The sequence below is a fragment of the Aythya marila genome, assembly GCF_965140915.1.
Source record: "Aythya marila genome assembly, chromosome: 7".
Classification (NCBI taxonomy): domain Eukaryota; kingdom Metazoa; phylum Chordata; class Aves; order Anseriformes; family Anatidae; genus Aythya; species Aythya marila.
The window spans coordinates 25,131,150-25,156,040 of record NC_139048.1 but is presented as its reverse complement, the minus strand read 5'-3'; the positions used below and the strand labels follow the sequence as shown (position 1 = coordinate 25,156,040).

At 43.5% G+C, this 24,891-nt stretch overlaps 1 protein-coding gene across 6 annotated transcripts in view; it reads right to left on the bottom strand.

The window, feature by feature from the left end:
* The window catches only part of ZMIZ1 (zinc finger MIZ-type containing 1), a 347,031-nt gene that overhangs the window by 147,089 nt on the left and 175,051 nt on the right, over positions 1-24,891 (bottom strand). For all 6 annotated transcript variants that reach the window (XM_082764519.1, XM_082764518.1, XM_082764522.1 and 3 more), the window contains one exon: positions 14,676-14,786. In XM_082764519.1, coding sequence (XP_082620645.1) covers positions 14,676-14,735 — 60 coding nt within the window. In that variant the 5' untranslated portion in view covers positions 14,736-14,786. The remainder of the gene's footprint in view (positions 1-14,675; positions 14,787-24,891) is intronic.

Sequence of the window (24,891 nt, the reverse complement as noted above, 5' to 3'; positions counted from 1 at the left end):
TCTTAAATGTTTCTGCACAACTGAAATTAGTTTAGAAACTAGTTGGGACAGATAAGCAGTTCTATTAATTCCATTAGAGGCTAAAGAGCCCCAAACAAACAGAAGAGGTAGGCAGAATACCAGTGGTCTCATACTCTGTGGAGAGTATTTGAGTAGTGCCTGTGATGCTAGAAAAGCTGACCCTGCAGGGACACTTCTATCAGTTACACATAGTTCCTTCTGTGGCATATTCCTCACAGCTTTCTGATTTTTCTTTGTATTTTAAATTAATTTTTTCATCAGATTTTTATTTCCCAGATTACAGAGGACAAGGTTACTTTTTGAGGGGAAGTGAGGAAAACAAAGAGAAAACCCAGCCTGAATCAAAGCACAAAAGCAGGTGCGATTTCTTCCCTGAGTTACTTAAGAAAACATTCCAAATGTCTACCATGATTTTTTTATTTTTTATTTATTGACAGCTTAAACGCTGCACCCGGGGCAAAAAGCACTAATGTCATTCACGCCCTCACAACAAAAAGGCTGCTTGAGAAGGATATTATTACATCTGCTGTATTAATCGAACAAGAAATTAAAGAGATTTTCTTAGCTCTCGATCCAAGAACAGAAGTACAAAACAAAGCTTCTGCCAGAGCCATCCATCAGCTCTCTGTGAAGCATTTCCCATGCATGGCTCCATCCTCTTCAACTGAAATTATTGGCAGCGTCTTGACAGAGGGAAGGCGTGAGCCTGGAGAGTCTAGCCTGAAACTGTGCTTCATGTAAACAAGGGAAGAATTCACCTCATTAATAGATGATTTGAAAAAAGTGACAATGAACCAGATCTTGCTGTGACACACCTTGGTATGTCTTCAAAGCTACTAGGAGTGAGTGTAATAATGAAGGGCCGTGTAATATTACCTTGCTTGCAAGCAACAGTTATCGACAAGTAGAGGAAATCTGTGTGAACAAAATCTGAAGTAGGGATGAACAAAGCCAATGAACTGAATGAATCAGTTATTTACCAGATTGGTCGCAGTATCATCCGCTTTTTGGAAAGCTATTAGTGAGACATGACGATTTCTGTTACTACAAAACCTAACAGGGTTTTCAATGTAATCAGTTATGACTCTGAAAGATTAATATTTTCTTAGCCTGAACGGAACAGAAATCACAGCAATACTTGACGCATGTGAGTGTGTCATTATTGCAGGGATCACCAGGTGGTGCTTTGAAGAGACAGTCATCTGAGTCATTTATTTTTGGTATTGGAAGGAACCTTGTGTTCTTTGTAGCACTTGAATTAACAGGCTGGTGTAGGGGGATGGAGAAAACAGCAAAGGAGCCTGCTCGCCACTGCACTGCAGCCCACTACAAAGAACTGTACCAGCACAACTCCCTTCTGAGGGCTGGGCTGGACTCCAGGGAAGACAAAAAAGTCTACCTGCTGCTCATGACCACCTCTGGCTGAAACATTTTATTTACGTAAAGAACAGACTGCCTTTGTAAATTAGCATGGGCATATGGGCAGCTGATGCAGGTACGTTAGGACCATGTTTATCAGCTCTCACAGTGACTGCCTGTGTGCCTGTTCCACGGTTTGCTGCCATGGGCTCACCCAGGGGAACACATTCACACGGGGAGTTACATGGAACAGCTGACACAAGGCAATTTTTAGTACAAACGTTACAAAATACAGCCACGTCTTGAAATTGCTACTCTATTCCAATTAAAAGGCAATTAAAAACTCCTGATAAGCAATAAAACTCAGCAACAGAGACAGAACTATATGCTTCATACCATACATGTATGAAATAGGCTTATGCAATAAAGATCTCTCTTTTTTTAAGGATACTCAAGCACGATCGAGTACTATCTGTCCTGCACACCCACACCACAGTGGGTGCAACCCACTTCCTGCAACCAAAGACTCAATGTAATTTTAGAGACAGAAACCAATTATCCACATTGAAATATGGCAAGGACAACAGCCTTATCTCCTCTAAATATAGAAGACTGCAACCCAGATGTACACTAGCATATCTTAGAGAGAACAGTCTAGGAAGAAATGGAAGAGCAGCAGCCAAAATTAAGAACAATTACAGAGGGTTAAAGCAATCTCATGCATACATCAGGAAATGCTAACGTGACAGCAATGGTATGGAAAGTGAATCACTTAAACGTGGAATCCGTATGTTCCAAGTTGTTGCTGTAGAAAACAAATGTAGAATTTCAATTTATAAACTGTGTACTTCTGGTGAAGGATTTTTTTCTCCTCTTCTCTTTGGAATAAGTCAGACTGAAGCCACAGCCCTAATTTGCCACAACTTAACCTATTCAAAATGAGATGCCACGCAAATAAGTTTTTGAGCAGCAAACTGCTTAACTATGCTAAACAAGTTATTGCATTTATTTACGTGATGTCGCACCAAATTATGAAGGCTGACTCAAGTTGTCTGTTTATTTTGCCGAGTTACGTCTGCTCTGTGTCTCACTCCCTGATTTAATTGAGCTGCTGAAGATAATATAACTTATCACACAGACACGTTGCCATGTTGCTAGATTCTAGGTTAATTAACAGTAGCCTACAGTCACTGCATTTCTCACATGGTTAGCCACTTGGACCCTGTCTACTGTCTAGCTTCACTAATCAACGAGTCTGGGAATTTTATGCTAGCAATAGAGTACACCAGCAGCAGACGGAGATTTGACTGTGCAGAAAAAAGCCCAGCTCGCTGGTCGGGAGCCTTTCCTTTCCTTGGAAATTAACCCGTTGTTATGAGGCGTGTGCTAATGCCAGACTTCCGGCAGAACTCAGAGTTCTCAAATCAGGGGAATTAAATCCCGGGGGCAGCTGCCCTTTGGCAGGACAGAAAGCTGTGGCCACCGTACCACCAGCGACACCAGCCCAGGCGTGCTCCTACGCCCTCCTGCCCACACACTGCATGGCACGAGGGGAGGCGCAGAGCTCACAGGCCAGCAGCAAACCACAGGGGAGCAGACACGGAGTACAATACAGCATCTCTTCATGCTGGTATTGGACTGGGGCTGCCCTGGAGCTAAGGATGCATCTCCTCGATATGCTCCTGAGAGCTTCTTCCCCTGAGCTCTGTACTGACACCCCTATCAGTGCATCCGACTGAGCCTGCTGTTCTTCCCATAACCTCCCCTTCCAAGTGCTGATTTTCAGTCATCGCTTCAAGCGAGGCTCCCTGTGTGCCCACGAGGCCGTCAGACCTGACTCATTGGCGGTGGCAAACACCAGGTGGGGCTGGGGAGGGAGCAGCACTTCCCTGCTCCCAGCAGCCCACACTGGATTAAACGTGGAGTCCACACTTCGGATGAAATGCATCATGACACTTCTCCCAAAGGTGGAGCTATACCATCAAAGTAAGGGGAAGACAAAGTTAAACTCACAGCATACATACATACATTCCTCCTGCCTCACAAGCCCCTCCACCGTTTTTCAAAATACTTCTAACTAATAGTAATGCTTCAAAAACTTCTAATTCTTTTATTCCAGAGGTTTTTTTATTAATATTCTTAGTAGTACTCCTTTTTCTCCACAAAGCACAATGCATATGAAGAGAGGTGCCAGAAGAAAATGATGGTTTTTAGTGTTCTGATACTGTACATATATCCTCTGGAATCATTCCTCAGACTTCAGCTAAGTTATTCCTAGTTTGCACAACAGGTTCATCTATGTATTCTGCAAAATTTGTCTTTTACAGTGTAACACATGTAGGACTTCACTCATACAAAACCCAGTATCAAATCCATCTTTCCAGATCATGAGCTAGATCTCCAGCATGCTCCAGGTTTCACAGAGAGCTCAGAGTAACCGAAATGCATGCACACTACTCTGAAGTTCATGGGGTCTACTTGCAATTTTTAACTGTTGGCACGTTTTCAAGCTTTTCTCCACAATAATCCAAGTTTAAATTCTCACAGGATTGTAAAATCTAGGGATTTAAAAGTAAAGAAAAATATATGAAAATTACTTTATATATAAAATTAGGATGCTCAAAACTATCAATCAGAAAACACAGTTCCTTTGGAAGTAAATCAATTGACCCTGATGGAGGAAGGAGCTGACCTGCTCTCTTATATGCCCACACGACTGCTGCACCTCTGGCATGTACTGGCTCTGCTCAGTGAGAAACACAATTTGGTGTCCAGGCACATTGGCAGATTCAACCAGGTAGTTCAGACTACTTTTTGTCTAGCTTAAAATTCAGCTGGACATGCTTGCAATGAGACATAATGCAAATGTATCGCTGCACTGAATGGGACGGGGAGAGGGCTGCTGGAAAGAAAGGGGCAGGGAAGGAACAGAGAAAAGAAAGATTACGTGCCCTTCAGCTGGAGCAACACAGGAGCAGAATTAATATGGTTCTGCATGTTGGGCAAAGGGAGTTCAGCCTTGAAAGAAAAACCCACCACATATCTAAAGAATGTAAACAGGATTCCTGGTCCCTTGACAGAGAATAACCATGGGGAGACAAGGCGTTTCTTCATGCATTACTCAGCACGCAAATATGTTCCTAGCAAACCTATACCCGATATTTCACCAGCACCACAAGCAATCAGTAGAGGACCTGCAAATCAGCAACAGTCGCTTGCTGTAACGCATTAATTGTGCTGTTATTACTGTACGACCTCAGCAGGCTCCCTGCGTGAGCCCAGCCATGAGCCCCTCTCCCACGCACGGGCATCTCCTTCAGATCCCCGTCCACGAAGCATTTTCTCTCCTGCTCATGCCCTCCACTAGCTGCAACAGAGCTCAAGGGGTGTCACAGAAATATGGGACATTAACCGAGGATGTGCTTTAAAAGTAGAAAATGTCATCACCCAAAATAGGTGGCTTCTCTATTTTTTCCTAGTCGTGTAATGTGATTATAGAAAGGCCATCTACGTGAGCAGCTATACTCAGTATATTAAACACTCGTCTGCAGTGAAGATTCAAAACAAATGGTCTTTTCTTTTTCAAGAGGATAGAGGGGAGTATTGAGCTATTTACTTTCTTTTGGGAGAGTGATTTTTGTTTATCTGGATATGGTTATACATAAGTTCAATTCTCTACAGCCCCCTTCAATATCAAAGATTGTTTTATTTATCAAAAAATTAAAAGGCTCAAGCTGTGCATTTTGTATCCAGATAATTTCCCCCACCCCCAAATTTAGTATTTGTGAGATTGAGAGATCCCTAATGAATAGAATTATCTTGCACTTACATGGTTCATTCCATTGTAGGCTTTATAAATATTTTATTAAGCTCACATTTTGAGAGGCACTAGATACACTGAGAGAGAGATTAAAACCATGTTAGCCATGGCTTCTTGTAAAACCGGAGTGAAAGGGGAATCACCTCTGCCCCACTTGTCCACTGCGGCTTCTCTTTCAGGAAAAATAAAAAACATTAAATACTGAGCAAAGCCCAGCTCCTCTTTGCCGGAAGGTTTAAGTACATGAAAATACGGGGTGAGATGAGGCTGGGAGTCAACGCTGAAGACAGGAGATCACATGCTAAACAAATGAGGAAAGGAACAAACAGAAAACAGGAGATTCACTGAACTGCAAAGAGGCAAGGTGTTCAGTCACTTATTGTGCAAGCAGTAACGGAATACAACCTGTATTAAAGCAGATTTCCATAGATGCTTCATTTACACACCAATATGAAGCGTGAGTTTAAATCAGCAGTGGTTTCAGAAAAGGTAGATGCCTGGCGAGTGAATAGTCTTGGTCTCCTATACCACACGACCTGTGAGGAGGATTGCACACACGTGCGTGTGCCACAGGAGGAAAGAGAAGACAGCACAATGCTGATGTGTCTGTTAGTTTTACAAAGCGCCAGAGATGGCCTCAACGCCCTGATCCTCAAGCAGCCCACACAGAAAAGCTAAACTAAATTACTCCCTTGCTCTGCTGATCAGAGTTACTGTTCAGTCTTCCTGCTCCGTATCTTTCTTACCCACATAACCGCAGTACACTTAGAACTTTGCATTAGATAAGGGAACATATATAAGGGAACATGCAACCAATTTAACCTCCTCTCATAATCCCACCTAGTGCTGTTCCACCAGACCCTACTCGGCCTCTGAGGAAATCATGACTTAGGGGTTTAAAAGCCTGCGATCCAGATCTGACTGATGGAAACAGGGCACACAAGTGGCCTTTTTGTTCACTTATCAATAGACAGAACAGCAGTGCCCAGTCATCTTTGTACTCTTCATATAACCTGTACTGCAGTCCTGTCAGCTGAGAGCCCTCAGAACAACACAGCTTACGAAAGGCTCAAAATAATCAGAGAGCTCTGAGCTATATTGTCTTTGTGAGTGATTAAGGAAAAGAGTGACTTTCTGGGGGAAAAAAAGTCAAGAAACAAAGGAACAACTGTTTATTCTTTCTCTTAGACCATGCTCAGCAACATAAGGCTTCAATCTATCTTTAAATTTGCCATTACAGCTTGACTGAATTATGAAATCAGCTTTCCTAACCAGTTCCCTCACTCTTCTTGGCAACTGAAACAAGTCATCTTCCATTAGTATCTCCCTGTTGTATGGTGCTAGTGTAGCTTGCATCCTCTGCATGCAACTACAGCAAAGATGCTGAGGCTTCTTCAGCTTCCTTCAGCATTTCAATAGACAGCGTAATGATACAAGAGCTTTCTTCTCTAATGCCCTCATGCTTTTCAGCAAGCAGTTTGAGCCCTAAGTATCTTAACATTTCAAGAAGTTAATTGTCTCAAAGCATGCACTTTCCCTTAGAATACTATTACACTATTAAAATAGCAGTCCAAATATTTACTTATATTTTTAATTTATATTTTATATTTATTATTGGTGAAAATAGATTTATTTGTTCCAGACTTGGTTAGTTGCCTAAAAAACTCTAGCTTCACGATGTCTTTTAGTATAAGAAAAAGTGAAGGCTGCAGGCAAAATGAGGACTACCTAAAAAATTCTGTGCTATGAATAATTGAAGAGTTTGAGGCACACACCACAGCATTTTGAAAATTGTGTTTGGTGTTTTTTTTTCCTGCAGTTCATTCATATCAAGATGTTTTAAATACCATTAATGAGGCATTACAACAACCCTTAACTAGAAGACTATTGCCAAAGGTACAGTCTTTAGAAAGGAATATGGCAAGCAAATACAAACTGAGTTAATGGCAAAAGGCAGGGAAAAAAAAAAAAAAAAAAGGACAGACTTGAATTCCCCTGACTTATGTACTGAACCAATTTTTTAAAGTTCTTCACTTTCTAAATTTCAGGAGAGTAAACACATTTTGAAAAATATGCAATAGTCCTCAGTTTGACATATTTCATTTTCCAATTAATTTTTTTGACTCATGTGAGTAATTTACTTACTCACTGATTATGCTTTTTATAGCACTTTTAATTAACAGACTTAATCTTTATTATTTTAATCTCTTAATCTATATAGAGAAAAAAATCTCAAGGTGACTATTTAAAATGACCACTGCATGAACTGATGCCACTGTGGAAGATGTTTAATTCACCTCAGCTACTCTCAGGGGTCCTAGCAGACAGCTAGACATTACTGAGACAGTTCAGAGTCAAAAGGGAAAGTACCAACGGGATTGTTTTGGGGGTCCTTTGACAAAGCAAAATTTGCAATATTAATTTAAACAAATCTGTTTCATTTAACTTCTCCTTTTTGGAAAGGCCCTGTGAATGAAGGGTGGGGCAGATGAAAAACTTAATTTTGTATTTGCTGGTGGGTATCTACTGGCCACTATGAAGGAGAAATATCCAACTATCACTGATTATGGGAGGTCCATTGCCTACAGCAGCAGTACAATTTGCATTTAGGGATCTCTTACGTTTATGTCAGAAAAGAACAAAAGAGAAACCCAAACTTTCAAAATCTGTATCAAGCCATAACCTACTAGATTTGAACTAATTACTCAAGTGTGATCACCAATCACATCTGTTTTAAAGGAACTATCATAAAGGGCAAGACCTAGGAGCAATTGCCTTATTAACTCTGTAGTAGCAGCCTCTACTCAACAAAAACGCTTTGAGCTGGAAAACAATGCACCTTCTTGGACATCACACAGCTAAAGAAGAAATACTATCTAAAAAAAAAATTATTTGCTTTCAGGTGTGAAACTGTCAGTAGCACCATCACCCTTCACCGTTCTGTATGTGCTCTAACTAGCAGGAAGGAAACCTCTCCCGGAAACTCCCAAAGCAGTGATCCCTCTTCCAGGTTCTTCGAAGAATCCATTGATTTTTCAACCACTTCTGTACTATGATGCACTAGTGGGCAGGGTACGTACCTCTTGCATCATCCTATTCAGCAGTTAGAAACCAACAGTACAAATTAAGTATAAGAGGAAAAAATCTGTCAGTGAGTCCAGGTCACTCAAGGATGAAGCATTTCATTCTGCCAACATGTGATATATAACTGCCTGTGCTTGCCTCAACATTTCCCTTCCCCTGATCTGCATAGCAAAGAACAATATGGAAATTGCTTACTTCCAAGGTATTCTGAAGGCCTCTCTCATTCCCCTAATAGTGTAGAATGACAGGGTTGATAAGCATATTCTTTTTCTCAGGATGGATCATCTTGAAACAGGCTTGGAAACTTAAATACATCTTTACTAGATTAGAGTTTTAGAGCAGTATGGGAATTTTTGCAAAGCCCAGGAGAAATAGTGAGAAGATAACAATTCCAAGCCTATTACTGCCACATCAACAGAAGCAGGTCTACCAGCAAAGAGATCTGGCAAACCCTTCATGGAAGAGTCACAGCAGCTGCTATGTACTTCACACATTGTATTGTTGACAGAATACAATGTGGACAACAGCAAAAAGAACAGCTAAGCCCACACAGGCAAATTTATGAACATTCGTAGTTTGTGCATTTGTGTTGATATACGCTACAAAAAGGACAAAACTGACTGAATTTTCACTAACAAGCAGGACACGCTCCACTGGTACTCAACAGGTTCCATCCAAAGCAAATCAGGTAACACTAGGCAGATGAAAAACAGCATACCTGCACCAGCTGCAGCACCAGCTCTCTAGTTTTCAAAATGCCAGCCTGTCCTCTCTTTCCTACATCTTTTCCAACTGCAGGTGCTTACAAAGCTGCCTGCAGCATGTGCTTTGCGACCTCCCGATGCACACTGGTAGCGGCTCCTCCTCCACGCTGCATAGAAGCAATAAGGAGCTAACAACACCAGCAGAGAGTTTTTCTTTCGCAGACGATTGTAGAAGTCTGCACAGCTTAAGGCTCTTGGTATTAACAGTACCATCCTCTCTTAAAAGAACTTTTTAAGCCACTTTCTGCTTTTGCAAATGGGTACAATAGCCCCTAAGTGCAAATGCTGCACAGCCATGCTTGGTAGGGATTTGCCATTGCACCAGCTCACAGAAGTAAAGGAAGTCAAGCAGCAAGCACACACGTAGGAAGGAAGAGCCAGAAATGGTACGACAGATGCTAGAGATGGGTTGCCAGCTAGGTTGTGTATTCACTGCAGAGTTCAACCCAGCTGCTGACGAGATCAGCTTCCTATGCTCATCTGACACCAAGGCAACAACATGCACCTAACATACAGATTTCTAGAATTTTACAATGTTCATCCTTATTTACCCATAGGCAGTTTTAAGCAGTAGGCCTGATTAGCTAGTTGCACAGGAAAAAAAATAAAATTAATCTAAATACTATGGCTACCAAAAGTTTTAGATGTAAATTTAATATGTGTGCATTTTCATTTGAAAACAGTTGACAATACCAATGCCTCTGCCCTCGAGGCCAGGTGCTGCAATAAAACAAAAACAGGACTGGGAAGGGGAGAACTGTGCCCACCCTAACTTCGCCAGCCTGCCTCAGAAGATGATGGGTTACATTCAAGCCACTGAAATCTTACGAACTCAGCCATCTCATCCGATTAGCAAGCTACACAAATGCTGCAAGCATCAAGATGGTGCTTTCTCCCCTTCCCGCACTAGAAGTGCTTCCAGCACTTTGTCTCTTTGCTCTTTCCCTTGTGGCTCCACTGCCTGAGCCAGAACAGTCGCCTACCGGGATGCAGGATCTAACATGGCAGGAATGCTGATTGACAGGTCTGCAAGTGGACTGGAGGAGCCAGGAAAGCTGGTCCGCTGTCAGTTTTTCCTAAACATACTTAACTCTAGGAGAGGAGTATTCCAACAGACTGAGCAAGAAAGCAGACAAAGAATTGCAGCTATGGGTCTCAGTGAGAAAAAAAAAAAAAAAAAGAAAAAAGAAAAAAGTATATATTTATCAAGATGGCATCTATGGACCATTCAGCCAATAAGCTGCAACACTTCAGGTCCCTTGAATATCATGTTCTTAATTGAAAAGAAAGATCTTTTTCACCATCAGGTTCCCTGCTATATGTTATCTCATACATAGCTGCTAAAAAATAGTAACACTTGTATGGGTTACAACCAAAAAAAATGTATTCTAAATATATACGCCCTTCATAGGAAGACTGCCAATTCTCAAAATTCATGAAGAATGAAAATTTCACAAAGCTTTATTAAAACTTTTTCAGCTGTAATTTCATATCTGTCTATATTAACCCATCCACAATATATTAAAATGACATGTTTAGGACTGCTGAGCATTTACATGAGTCTGCAACAATAATTTTGAAAAGCAGAAGGATTAGTTCAAACATCTCAGGGCTTAAATGCTAACAGTTATGTAAATATACAGGGAATTCTATTTTCCTCTGAATTGCAAGTGAGCAACTAAAAACCAAGTTGCTGAATAATGAAAGAAATGGGACTGTCTGTTTCCAATCTTAGAGAGAAAAGATCAACGCAAACACATGGCAATTACAACTTTTAGCATCTCTCTATGAATGGCTGGGTAGACATTATAAAGCATCGCAACTGCAGCTATTCAACAAGCCTTCCTGAGGGAAAGAGGGGAGAAATGCTAATCTCCTCCTAGAAATCAGACATGTGATGTGTGCCTCCAGTTAAGCTGGGTTCACCAAATGATCCAGCATCCTTTGAGGATATACTGCTCAATGTGTCACACATGACAGAAGCAGCCTTCTCTGCTCACACCACAGCCAAATACTTCTGACACACTTGCACATACTTCCCTTTAACCTGTTATCACAATTTTAGCACAGCTCTAATACCTGCCCTGACGACTGCCCTTAGCACAGCAGGAAGGTATCACAAGCCTAATCTGAAAGGGGTCGCTTCTTACTAACTTAAGTAATAGGAAGATTTTAGGAATTTTTTTAACAGGAATTCTTGTCAAGAATTTCACAGGAGAGGTGTAGGAGCCTTATAAACTGACCAGCAAACAGAGACAACAAATCGAAAAGTCCCCAGATTTAAAACAGCTTGAAGCTTTGAAAGCTGGACCCATTGCGGAGAGTGGAGTGGGGGCGGCCTGCAACCTACAGATTTTGCTGGTACTTGCTCATATCACAAAAAGAGAACAACAGATCATGTATGAATAAAGCCTCATCACTGCTCAGTTGTGAGGAACAGGTTAAGAAAACGGGTCAGCTCCCTGGGGCTGGCTATGAGGCAGGAGCTGGCCGGCCCCCTCAGAAGGCCGTGCCTGTGCCCTGGCTCCGTGAGGGTGCCGCCATCCCCGTGAGGGTGCCGCCATCCCCGTGAGGGTGCCACCACAGGGCCCTGGGGCCGGGCGTGTGAACAGGCTGTCACCTCAGCCCGGAAGGCCCGCTCCCGGGACCTCTGACCTTTGCTGAGCACAAAATCCTTTTGTATTTTGGATTGTATTGACAAAAAAATCCAGGAGAAACAGCCTACACCCTGAAGATGCAGCTTCCTTCAGCGTACCCTGAAGAGTCCTTGGTGTCAGGACAAACTAATTGCATGTGTTATGGGAAGACTGTTACTTTGGCTTTTTCCCCTGAACATTGAAAAAATGTGTTTGATTTTAAAGCACATACACTTACAAATAGTGAGGGAATCAGCTACAAAGAGACCACACAAGCTGTTCTAGCCTTCCACAGAAGTCTGTGTTGTGTTTTTTTTTAAAGCGTAAATACACAGCCACCTCTTCAGTTTGCCCTTTCATCTCTCTGAAACAGTTCTTAACACACACACGCTTCACTTCCTAACTAGCTGATCATATACAAGGTTTGGTTTTGTAGTAGGGAAATGCTAAAAAAAAAAAAAGATAAAAGTAAAACACAACCTTGATCCTGAAAGAGAAGTCAGCAAGGACATTGTGGGCGTCTCCCGAGCCAGAGAGCTGGAAGAAAGCAGCCGGCACTGCCCCTGTGCTGCAACCTGATGTGGTTCACCAGGCGCTGGGATACAGCCATGTGCATGACAGACAGGTTCGTCAGCGCTGGGTGAGGAGCATACAGGGCCACAAGCTGCGTGGGGTCCGACTGCATGTGCTGTGTGCTGCCAACAAGGGGGACAAATGGGTGGATGCAGGGCGCTGAGGAAGGGTGGCTTTTAGCCCCCACTGCAGTGCACCTTCCATGCTGCTGCTGCGTTAACCCACCTGCAAGCACACATCTTTTCAGGAGGGCAGCACTGCGTTTCTTTCACAGGCTCGGAAGGGAAGAAAGGGTGAAAGACTGGGGAAGAAAATGCAGGCAGATTTTTGTCTGACCCTGCTGCTAATCCCCCCAAATTGGTGAGGGTATATTGATAGGGCCATGCAAGGTACTGCTTTGCTCCCCAAACCAAGAACTGTGCTTTTAACAGTGTGTAATCTAGTTCTGTATGGGTGAACTGGCAATGCCTTGCTGTGGCGCTACATGAATTTTACCAGCTAATCACCTGTCTCAGAGAACAATGTAATATGTCTCCAACCCAAAAAGTTATGACCATATGACAGAAGAGTCTCCTCCAAAAAACTAGTCAGGGTCGTTTTCTGTCCCTTCCTCCACTACAACAAAGATAACAGCACAAGATTTTGGAACTATTAAAAAAAGAAAAAGAAAAAAAAAAAAAAAAAAAAAAAAAAAAAAAAAAAAAGGAGGAATCTTTATGCTAAATCCTTCAAGAAAAATAAAAGCAAACATTCTTCTCAGACAAAACCTCAAATATTGCAACTCACACAAAAAAGCTTCTGCCATATATTTTTGGTGGTCAGCCATTGGCTTCCTTAACTACACTTTGTCATGAGTTGAAAATAAAAGCACTGACACTCACTGATTCGGGCCTCTGTAGGAAATGAGGGCCAGAAGCTGCAGCCACAGCCAGGTAGGATACCTCCCCATGGGGCATCCTGTGCTGCAGGCAGAACAGAGCAACTGCGAGCGCCTTGTCCACCAGAAGCCTCTGAGCTTCCAGACAGGATCAAACAAAATCGAGAATGTTCCATGAATGGTGGAAAACCCTGCCTTCCTCTTCAAAGAAATATGTCCTAGAGGTCTGGGTAAACCAGCACTATGTATAAATGAAGTTAGTGGTTTAACTGACAGAGCATCCATTACATAGACAAAAATGTCTCTTTAATACTGTAAGAAATGTAATTTGATATTCTTTTATCTTATTAAAATAATACAAATTCTCTATGTACAGAAACCATCAGCTCTAGAAAACGGAACTGAGCAGTATCCCCCATTTGTCTCCACTTGATCTGAAGGCTTGTTCTTACAGCTGGAAGGTTAAATTGTTCTGCAAGTCACTTCATTCTTCATCCTCTGGGGTAGGATGGCCAAAAAGGGCACCAATTTGTGCCAGCCAAGGGCATGCTTTTTCTGAACCAGACAGTTGATAAGGAACTGGGATGAAATCCCAAAATTCATTTCCCTCAGGCCTCTAAAGAACCATGAGATGCATTAACTTTCACCACGGAGCGATGAGAGAGAGGGAGAAAGAGAGAGATTTAGGGGAAAAAAATAGCCACTACACACCCAGGCCAAGGCTGGATTATGACCAGCAGTTCTGCAGGGATTGATTCCTACTTCTGTTCCCTGGCCTATGAACTATCTTTATTTGACTTATTCCAAAATCATTTAATATAAAGGAAACATGGTGAGGAAAATCAGCTGTTTTCAGTACTAACTGTTCTTTCATCTCCTGCCAAAGCATCTGTATGGCTAGACTTGCAAACAAACACATTTTTACTGTTCTTTGCATTAAAACACATTCTAGATATCATAAACCTCTACTAATACGTAAGCAAACATGACAAAACATAATGGAGCTGCAGCTAAGAGGATGGAAACAGATAAAAAGTTTAGAAATCTATACTAAGCCAGTACCACTCCCATGTGCTTTTTTTTTTTTTTTTTTTTTTTTAAACCAGTTCCTTTGATTTAGGGTGTTTTGCATCCACTGCACACAGAATCTATGAACAGAGAAGTGCTGCACTCCCTCAAGAAAAAAAAAGCACGTGTCCCAGAGAAAAAGCAGTCAGGGAGATTCTTAACTTGGTTAATACAAATATAAAACGGAAACAGCAGGACTCTAGCCTTTAAATATTTCGTGGCCAAAGTAGCTGGCCAGAGAAAACTGCTCAGGCAACAGGGGAAAAACAGGTTGTGAACATAATTTTACTGCATCAGTGAAACTCTAGGCTGATGGTTCCTCAGAAAGGTGAAATGGAAAGTTTAGCTTTCAAGGTCTCCTCCCCACAAAAGGGCCAGGATATTCATCAGGAAGCAGGAAACTATAATGCTCAATACACCCTGCCACACAATACACAATGCTTTAGCAGTAATTATGTCCACCTTCAGCTTACCTGTTTTATGCACTGCAGCCGGTCATTGGTCTGCTGTATGTGCCTGTCCATAGAGTTCATTTTGATTGTCTCCACTTGGCTTCTACCTGAAAGCCATTAAAATCCCTCAATCTGCAAGACAAAAAGGACAATAAAGATCACTGAGCACAATCTGTGCACTTCTATCAGCTCTACAGCAAGTGTGACCCTGAGATTTACTTGAGATTTAACCTTACAGGTGATCCTGTGCAGACAAGGCCCCTGCTACAGAACTGCAACACAAACGGCACTAAAGCAATGCAGCAAAGCTGCCTGCAAGAAACTCCTGATTACGCTGCAAGATGAAAATAGCAATAATAACAATAATAATGATGATACTAATGACAGTCTAGGTTTTACAAGGCCAAAAACATGGGGATTCTTCCTCATTTTCCACTAGGAGAAAACACCTCCCGTAAATACTAAATGAATCAGGTACAGTATTATAAGGCCAAAAGGAACACAAAACATGTCTTTTCTTTTTTCTTAAATAATATGCAGGCTCTGGATTTGTATACTGAAAAAAAAAAATCAACAGGTACGCTTCGGACTGTCCTGTGATATTAAATCTAGTAGATCAATTTAACGACCCTGTGAAATGGCTGCGGCAACAGCGAGCCAGGGACTGGGATTCACGACGCAGCCAAGCCTCCCAGCAGGACCCCGTGTCTGAGAGAGAGGGGCCGGGTCTCCCACCAAGGGGCTGAGCAGCTCCTGCCTCCTGAAAAAATGGGTCTCCTATCTGTAGCTGAACAAGCTACTTGCTACTTCTGAATAAACATGTCCTCTGTTCTTCAGTCCCATCTCTACAAAGCTGCGCAGCCTGAGGCAAATTAAAGCTTCTCTATGACTTTAAAAAACAAACAAACTAGAAAATGGAAATGAAGGCTCAGAGTGGCATTAGGAGTCTGAATTCGTGTTGCTACAGCTGTAGGAAATCGTCAGATGAGCAATGGCAAGGAGTTAGGAGGATCTGCAGAGCACACCCGTGGTCCCCCAGGCCCCAGCTGTGCTCATCGTGCCGGCCTGCAGGCGGTACAGGCCGTCGGGACCGGCCCTGTCAGCGTAGCCACCAGCGCTTCTCCTGAGCCAGGTGCCTCACCACACCGTGTCACACCTCACACGTGGGGATAACGGGGTAATACCGTGTGCCTGCAGCTGGGAGCAATACCCAACGGCAGGGAGGAGGCCAGGCTGTGGGCATCACGCCGAGCACCTCACCCTTGGCCCAGGGCTCAGCTCTGCCACCCTGGAGGTAGGGATGGATGAAATTCCACTCAAGTTTGGACCAGGAGCAATGCACAGAAACAAAGCCGAGTGTAAGTGAGCGCCCTTGCCGCCTCTTCCCTCCCAGGCCTTCATCTGTCTTTTTCTATAGCAGTTCAACAGCAGATCATACAGAGAAAAGCCAACAACTAATCACCAGTGTCAGTCCATAATTCATATTACCAACCCCTCTGCACTGTAACTTCCATTTATTTATGTTTTAGGCAGAATCGCATGGGACTCCAGCCTGCACTTAATAAGCTGAGCAGATTTAAGTGCTTTTTCCTAGAACTCACTTCTCAGTGAGGGGCACAGAGATGCTTCGCACATACATATGTATACTCGCCTGTTTCAATCACTTTCCTGGCATCTATAATGGAAATGAAACCATAAATATTGCACACTGGAACATGAAACCACGCTTTCCTTACAAATGCCCACATCCCTGTACTGCAACAGAGCGGCACAGTCCAAGTATCCTCCTGCTCAAGAACGAGCCGTGGGCACTGATTCACAAATCCTCATCCAAACCCTGTATTGATTTACAACTCTGTGCTAGCACAAGCAGGGTGCTGGGCTCACATGGGAACCATTCCCTCGCAAGCCTCTCCAAGGGCACCAAGCAGTTTTGTTATTCAGAGGGCTGGCCACAGCTCTCCTCTGAGAAGACAGCAAATTTTCCAGGTCCCTGTCGTGTCGGAGATGCTGGCCACTGCCACCTCTCGTGACGCAGCATCTCCTGACAGCAAGCGCCTGTGGCACCCACTGCAGGAGATTCCTGCTGGGAGACACGGCTGGTACTTGCACGGCTGCCATGGCCAGGCAGCCTGTGCGGCACGGCATCCCACGCACCCCACGTTTCTGAGCCTCACTGATAATGCTCCTCCATGGCTCCTGCCGGATTAGACTCAGGGAAAGAAATCTTCTCTGCTAGACAGCTAAATGAGATCTCACAACAGCAGCTCAGGCTCCTCATCTCCCCACTCCAGAGACAAGAGGGTTCAGCAAAGCACTCCTGTCAATAAATTGTAATACTTAGGAAACAGTAAAGGCTGTTTCACATACCGCTATTATCGTTTGATTATGCCACTGCCACCTTCTCCATAGCAAACACCATCCAAAGGTTCTTTAGTAAATGTAAATTGATATATTTTCTTAAAAGCAAGTAAGACAGTCTTATCTGCCTGTATATACCCAAACAAACCTCAGCAGTCGTGAAGTTTAATCTCTCAGTGGACAGCAGAGGTATTTATCAAGAGATAAGCTAGCCCAGACATGACACCACTTCAGCAGTGATCCATCTTACAAGCTGGGACACATTATCTGCATTTTAATTGACCATCAGGACAGATGGAGGAGAGCATGTTGAAAACAAACACGTACACATGCACATAGGATTTTTAGTGAAATATTTGAAGAAATGCAAACTGAAGCTTTTTTTTTTTTCTTCTAATAAACAAGTCAGGGTACTTGTGCTTAATGAACCAACAAGCAAAATACCATATTTCTGGTTGACTTTGTAACGCCATTTTTGTATTTTTTTGGCATCATCAATATAAACTCCTCACTAACATGCAGCCACATAAAGAAACAGGGAGCCAAGTTGAAAAGAGCATCTATCCCACGCAACAGATACATCGCTGTACTCTACACTGCCAGAAAACACAATTCTCAAGTAAAGCCATATACAGCAGTGCTCAGAGATGGGGCTAATCACATCAGGAGCTGCCTCTGGAGTTCCCAGCAAAATACTTTGGGGCTGGGAGACTGCAGAGAGATTTTACACAAAGAAATGATCGTAACTTGCCTTTGTGTACTGTCACTCACGCCAAGAATCTTACGCACTGATTCATGGACTGTATGTAAAATAATACCCCAATTCTGTGCCTTCTAGTTAACCGTAAGCAAAAATGAGGCTTGCTGTTAGCTACCTGAATGGCAGCCTGCCCTTGTATTTGTCCAAATTTTCATGTCTCCCACACGCAGAGGTTTCCTGAAGGCCGTTTGTGGAGGGGCAGGGTACAGACTGTCAAACAAGCTCACCTGGTAGCCAAGGGGAGCCCCCGCTCTCCTCCAGACAGGTCACTCAGTATCTTTTGTAAGCTGATCAAATCCAGCCTTGAAAATAGTTCTTCTTTCAACACCCGGTGGCTCCCACTGAAAAGCGCTCTCTGACTTACCCTTCCCTTGGCAGCCTGAAGCATTTCACTTCCATCCCACCGTGCACTTCTCACACCATTTGTGCTCTCTGGCTGTGCCTCCTCCCCTGCCCCAGCCCCATGCTGCCAGGCAGCCCCCATCCCTCCCCAGCCCAGTTCATCTGCCCTCTTCTTCTAAAGAGACACCCCTGCTCCCTCCATGCCCCTGGCCAGGGCACGTTGGCTTGAACCAAACAACCCAAGCTGTAGGTAGGAGGGCTCACCTCACACAACGACACGAAGGCTTACTCTGCATTTGGAGGATCCCTCCTTATACACTCCAGACTCATTTTTACCTCTTTCTCAGACACATCACTGGAGCATCAAATAGGAAAATCCTTACAGTGACCATACTGGGCCTAAGTCATTTCTGCTATAATAAAAGTGGAGCTCATTAGTGGGAAACCATTATTATATGGAAATTATTCTTTCATAGTCCTCAGCTAGAATTAAAAGATTAAACCTGGAAAGTGAAAATTATCGTATGGATCTTAAGTTTTACCACGGCAGAATAAGTGTTTTGACACCGGATCATTTTGCCTGAAAGAAAAATATCAGCACAATTACATTTCCAGTAACTACACCTACTACAGTGATATGACCGCACACCGGTCCAGATCCCCATGGGCACATCCACATCCTGAAATTTCCAAAGTGCCTTTTCCGCTGATCTCATACTGTTTTGAAAGTAGCAGCAAGATCACCTTACTCGAAAATAATGGTGCTTAAGATACAGAAAGGCCGGCAGGGCAGAGTAAGAGCAGACTGGCACTCAGCTAAGTGCCGAGCGCTTATCAGGTCACGAGTGAAAATGACTTTGCCGGCTCTCCTGCTCACCCCTGGTGCATCGGCGTTAGAAAGCATGCAAAGATTCAGACACAGCAAGCGGCTCGAGGGACAGCAGGGGATGTTGCTGATCGGGATTAAGGGCTCTGACAGAACAGGATAGAGAAGGGAATTGTACGGGGTGCTTCCTAACAAATCCCCTCTGTTTTGTGCACACATTAGCCAGAAAGGTCGTCCACTACTGTTTTATATGCTAACTCCATCCAAAAGGATAAACAAAAAAGAAGTGTTCCCAGCACCTTCTGGTTATTCAGCAATAAAAAGCCCCATTCTTCTGCTGCCTTTTCTGAGGGAAAGACCCAATTTCCCTCGCTCTTAAAAAAAAAGTGAATTATTCTTTGCCTTCCTTCTTCCCTCCCCTCTAGCATGTGAGTTTATAGCCCTAGGCAGTAATTAAAGAGCCCTCATTTACATATTTATGATGTCTCAAAAATGGAGAATGTGTTTTTTTAAAGGAACAGATGTATCGACCTGTTAGACATTTTTTTTTTAACCCTAAGTGTGTATGGAATCCTTTTTTTTTTTTTTTTTTTTTGTCAAACCATTACTACAAAGCACTCTCCAATATTAAAGAAGAATGAAATCATGTAGTGGCTGAAAGGGAATTTCACAAGCTTCTGCTACACTGTGTTGGCTGAAATTTCAAGCTACAGCTTGGCAAATACTCTGCCAGAAACTGGACTTCCAGTAACACATCTGTGAAGAGCAATTTAGTAAAACATGTTCTCTATCAGTCCTTCAAAAAAAAATCCAACATTTCAGCACTGTTTCAAAGTGCTGATGTTACAGAAAACATAACTCAACTTGAAAGTAAATACGATTTTAGTTCTGGGTTTGGATGCTCTGAGGAACACACCTGACAATGAGCAGCAGCGAGGCTGCTCCCCCTCTTGCCTGCCCCTTGCTTTCCTCCGTCCCATGAAGCAAAGGAGCTGGCAAACGACTTGTCACCTGCCGTCCTGAGCAAGAGGGCAACTTCTTGACAAATTGAGATCTTAGTGAACAATCTTAGCAAATCCTTGCCACCACAAAGCCATTTTGAGACTGGTGGACAGCCCACTTGGAAAGCCAAGAACATGCTAGTGCGTCTGGTGGTTAATAAACCATATGCCACTGGGCTACTTAAAGGCATATGCCATTAAGTGACAGCTGACTGCAATCCCTTTGGTGCATCACGGGCTACTTTTAGATTTGGAAAGAGGGAGACGAACCAAGCGTTCGCTATGAAAAACAATTCCCAAAATAGTCCTTTTAAAAGTATAGAGGAACTACAAAGAGTAAAAGCGAAAGGAAACAAACACGTGAGTTCATTCTGTGCCTTGTATTGATTTTTCCCTTTCAGAGAGGCAAGGGAAGACCTTCTGCAGGAGATGTGCTGGGCAGGGAGCACAGCGGCGGTGGGAGACGCGCTGTGGCCAAGCACCCCGGCACCAAGGAACAGCACCAAGTGACCGGGTTTTAATTTCTATGCGGGTCAAGCACGTTGGCAGCCGCCCTGTGATTAACAGAATCTCATTCGGAGCCATTTGGAACCACTCGAAGAAAGAGGAGCAAGAAAATAGGGAAAAAAAAAAGAAAAAAAAAAAAAAAAAAAAAAAAAAAAAAGGTTGCAGGGTGAGGCATGGGGGCGGCCAGGGGCCGGAGCCCCGCGTCCTGCCGGCAGGGGGCGACAGCGGCCGCGACACCGCCCGGGCGGGCGGGGGCCATGTCGCGACCCCCTGAACCCCACCGTGAATGCGATAAGCCCAAAAAATCACCACAAAACGGGCAGCCCCCCCGGTGCCGAGCTGCCACGCCGCTCGCCACACTGGCACGGGCACCCCGTCACGCCTCACGGCGCAGGGAGCGGCCTCGGCGGAGCCGCGTTTGCAAAGAGCCTCCGAAATTGCTCGCTTCCTTCCAGGGATAAAAGCGCAAAAAGTTTAGTATTTATCCGTGACAACTGCTTTATTTCCCCTGCTAGGCAGAGTACCTGGGAAAAATAAAAATAATAATAATAAAAAAGCAGCGCATAAAATGTCAGGTGAAAGGCCATTTTAATCATTAAACACTTGAAAAAGGAAGTCGTTCTCATAAAGCTTTATTTACCAGAAGCTGCTAAACAGCCACTGCGATCGGCTCTGAGCGATTAAAAGGGGCCAGATGTGAGACAAAGCAACGTTTGTTACGCTGGGTGATGAAGAATGGATATTTGTGCTGCGCTGCTCTCCATTGTTGCTCTACAAATGTGCAATAATCCCCAGCAGACTTTCTATCATCTCTGACTGTGCGAGGCAAGGCGAGTGTGTGTGTGTGTGTGTGTCTGTGTGTGTGTGTCTGTGTGTGCGTCTGTGTGCTGAGCGCACGCCGCCAGCGGGCACGGCTTCAGCGAGGTGGGAGCAGGGTCTGGGCCCTGATGGTGGCTGGGGCTGTGAGCGCTGCCTGCCTTTAAGGAGGCTTTTTCCACAGCTTTCCGTGTGCTTGGGAACGGTTTTAGATGCACAGCCCATTATATGCAGGCATGAACAGCCAGCCAGAAACACACAAAAGCTAACCCACACATGCTTTCGGAAAAAAAAAAAAAGGCAGCATGACAGCTTGCATAAGCGAGCCTGCTGGACTCCTCTGGGAGGAGGAGCGGCGGTGCGCAGAAGTTGTTCAATCATGAAGCACATCTGCAGCCTGATTACAAAAGCCAAGGTGGCAGGGCTGGCTGGAAGCACACGCAGCGCTGTCATAAGACCTATGCTGAAAGTACAAAAATAAAAATAAGCCTCCAAGAGCGGGACCGCAGGCACGTAATGATTTTGCATCTCTGGCGCAGGAGAGTGCTCCCTCGGGTCTGGGCTAGTTGGTTGGCGGCCAGCGCTCAGCAGAAGGCACAGGAGCCGTCCTCCCCTGTGCTGGCAGCACGCCTCTCCGGCCGAAATAACTGGTTTCTGCAGACCCCGGAGAGCATCTGTGCTGCTCCCAGGTCCGGGTAATCGCCCTGCTGCATGCTTGTATTACACGGTTAGTTTCCCTGCATCCCACCCAGCTCTGTCAGCTCGTTATCTATAGGGAGAGCAAGGGGGGAAAAGGCACACTGCAGTTTATAACAGCAAGAGGTAATAACACAAAATTAAAGGCACAAGTGCTGGGAAGTGCGCTCCTGGAGAGCCAGGGCTGCCAGAGCCGCCGCGGTGCTCTCGGAGGCTTTGCACACTCCGACACTGATCTGCGAGAACAAACACTGACAGCTCCACAGCAGCATCCACTGATGCAGGGGTTTATTAAATGTACTGTAGCTTGCAGGTAAGAAACGCTAATCCTCATTGGGACAGCTACAAGCAAATGAGGCATCCCTAAAAGCTTGCTGTGTTGCACTCCAATCATTTCATAACCCTTATCGCTCAAATAACACTGCTGAAAAAAAAAAAATCTAATGGAAAAATTGCAAATTCCTAAAATGAGAGGGAATCTAGCATCTCTTTGGGCTCAGTGCAGAGGAAATCAGGTGAGCATAAGAAGTGAAAAGGATTTGCATTCTGGCATGTGATGTGCACTTATTTACCTAACAGAAGCAGGCCCCTTTCAGAGGTTCCGTTGTAAGGCGTAATGTATTTGTGGGAAGTTCTTTGTGTTTGCTTACAGAATGCTGCGAGAGGCACGAGGTGTTGCTAGCATCACCTGGCTTATATGCATCTTCAGGGCTGAGCACACAGTTGTTTACAAAGAATGTGTACAAACTATAAACCTTTTCTTGGTCCTGCCGGACAACATTCAGCTACAAAAGAAAGCTAAATGGCTTGGACACGTTCATCCAAGGTACTTGCTTCAAATCTGCACTATGAGCTATGAGCTATAGAAGACAGACTAATATTTTCCGAAGGTCCAGAGGAAACAGGAACAATCACATCCGTACACAGATGATCTCAGGAGAAGAAGAAAGATGGAGGGGAGATGGCACTAGCAGCAAATATTTTTTATCAATTTAACAATAAAGTATCAGAAAGTGAAGATGCTATTTTGTATTTGCCATGCTCTGATAACAACTCTCTTGAACCAGACAGCTGCTATGTAACAAACCTAGGTCAAAACCTCTTGGGCCACCCCAAAGAAAAGCTCCTAGCAAGAAACATCTCAAATACACTGTGAATTAGAAATGAGAAGGATTTGCATTCTGACACTGAATGCCCTCTTCCTTATCTGATGAAACTAGGCATGTTTTGGAAGTTGAACTGCAGCATTTGAAGGAACTTGCCAATTTCTTCTTGTGATACAGCATCCTCATGAGCTAAATTCCCCCTGACTTGCTGGCTTCAGGAAGAACATAACAATCCCCCATCCCCAAACTGCATTGCACCCAACACAGGAATGTAGATAGATTTGAACTTTTTTTTTTCCCCAGCCAAGATTAGCATTGTGAAGAATGCATATATAATCAATTAAAGTGGTCTGCAATTTCTCTTTATAGCCTGTAAACATCAGATTTATTCTCCTTTTCTTCAGCCCTGTGAGAACCAAAGAACTGCTCCCAAGACCAATAATTTCTGGTAAGCCACCAGGGAACGCATCACTCTTGGAGACACTCACTCAGGGAGAGGGAAGGAGAAGAGGAAGAAGAAAAGGATTACCTCAATTAACAAAGTCTCTGGAGAACACAGCAACTCAACTGCTGCTTTGGGACACAGGCTCTAATAACTTTGATATCTACCATTATCCTGGTCTCTTCTGATGAAATTTAAGTAAAGATTTACCCAACTCCCCAGAACAGAAGCAAGATAAATTCCAGGAGGACCAGCAAAACCTATAAGGGCTAAATATAGCCAAAGAAAGAAGGTAGAAATTCAATGGCTGTGATTTTTTGTAGTCAAAGAAACAGAGCACTTGATGGCATCTGAATTTTATTTTCTGCACTGTTTTCAGAGTTTACTGAAATGCAGATTCTCTCAAACTCTCAACTTATGTTCAATTATGACAAGTTAGTCCTGTGTGCACACTTTTTTTTTAAAAATAAAGCAAAATTAAACTGAAGATATCAGACGTATCTAGACACAACAAAACTACATTTTTTGGTGAGCTCTATACTCTATTTTATCTTCATTTTAAGACAGCTGATCTGAGAGCCGTCCCATACTCATCCTTCTGGACCTGCAGAAAATGCATTAAACCTCAAGATATTTGGTTTTATTGAATTGCCCTGCAGACAAATGTCCAGTATTTAAAGTCTCTACCAATTCCTAAATGATAAGAAACATTTCTGACAGTCTCAGTAAAATGATTCAGACTGGATATGCAAAACAAATGACTCTATCCCTCAGGGAGAGGGGTTTTGTGCACCGTGCTACAGCACTGTGTGAACACAATATTGGCTTGAAATGCGACTGCCATGTACGTTAGTCTGAACAGTTAATACTCAAGCACCCCGAATGCGACCAAAAGGACAGATTCATTGCCTCTGGAACTTTTTTTTTTTTTTTTTTTTTTTTTTTTTTTTTTTTTTAGGAACTCCAGAAGTATTTTTTCTCATCCCATAGTTGATTTGAAAACAGTACAAATCCCAAAGTAGTTCCAACTGCAGCACCTTCACTCCAGGCAAGTCAAAGCTGCACACATGCATACTGTTTTACTATCTATACCATAGTTTTCGCTTTTCTTCTAAGTGCCCATAATTCCAGGGAAGCAGACACTCTTCTAGATACCTAGATCACAAAGCACTGCAGGAGCTTTACAGAGCAAAGTCTGCTGCCCTCAGGACAGATTTTCACTGAAACACCAGTAATCGCTGGCACTGCCGCCTTCTGTTTTCTCGCTATCTTATCGCTTGGGATGACCTTTTTATCTTTAAACTGGTCTGTGAGAATTGCCAGTGTCACAGACCTACTTAACAGACAAATAAAGAGAATTTTACATGTACCACACAATAA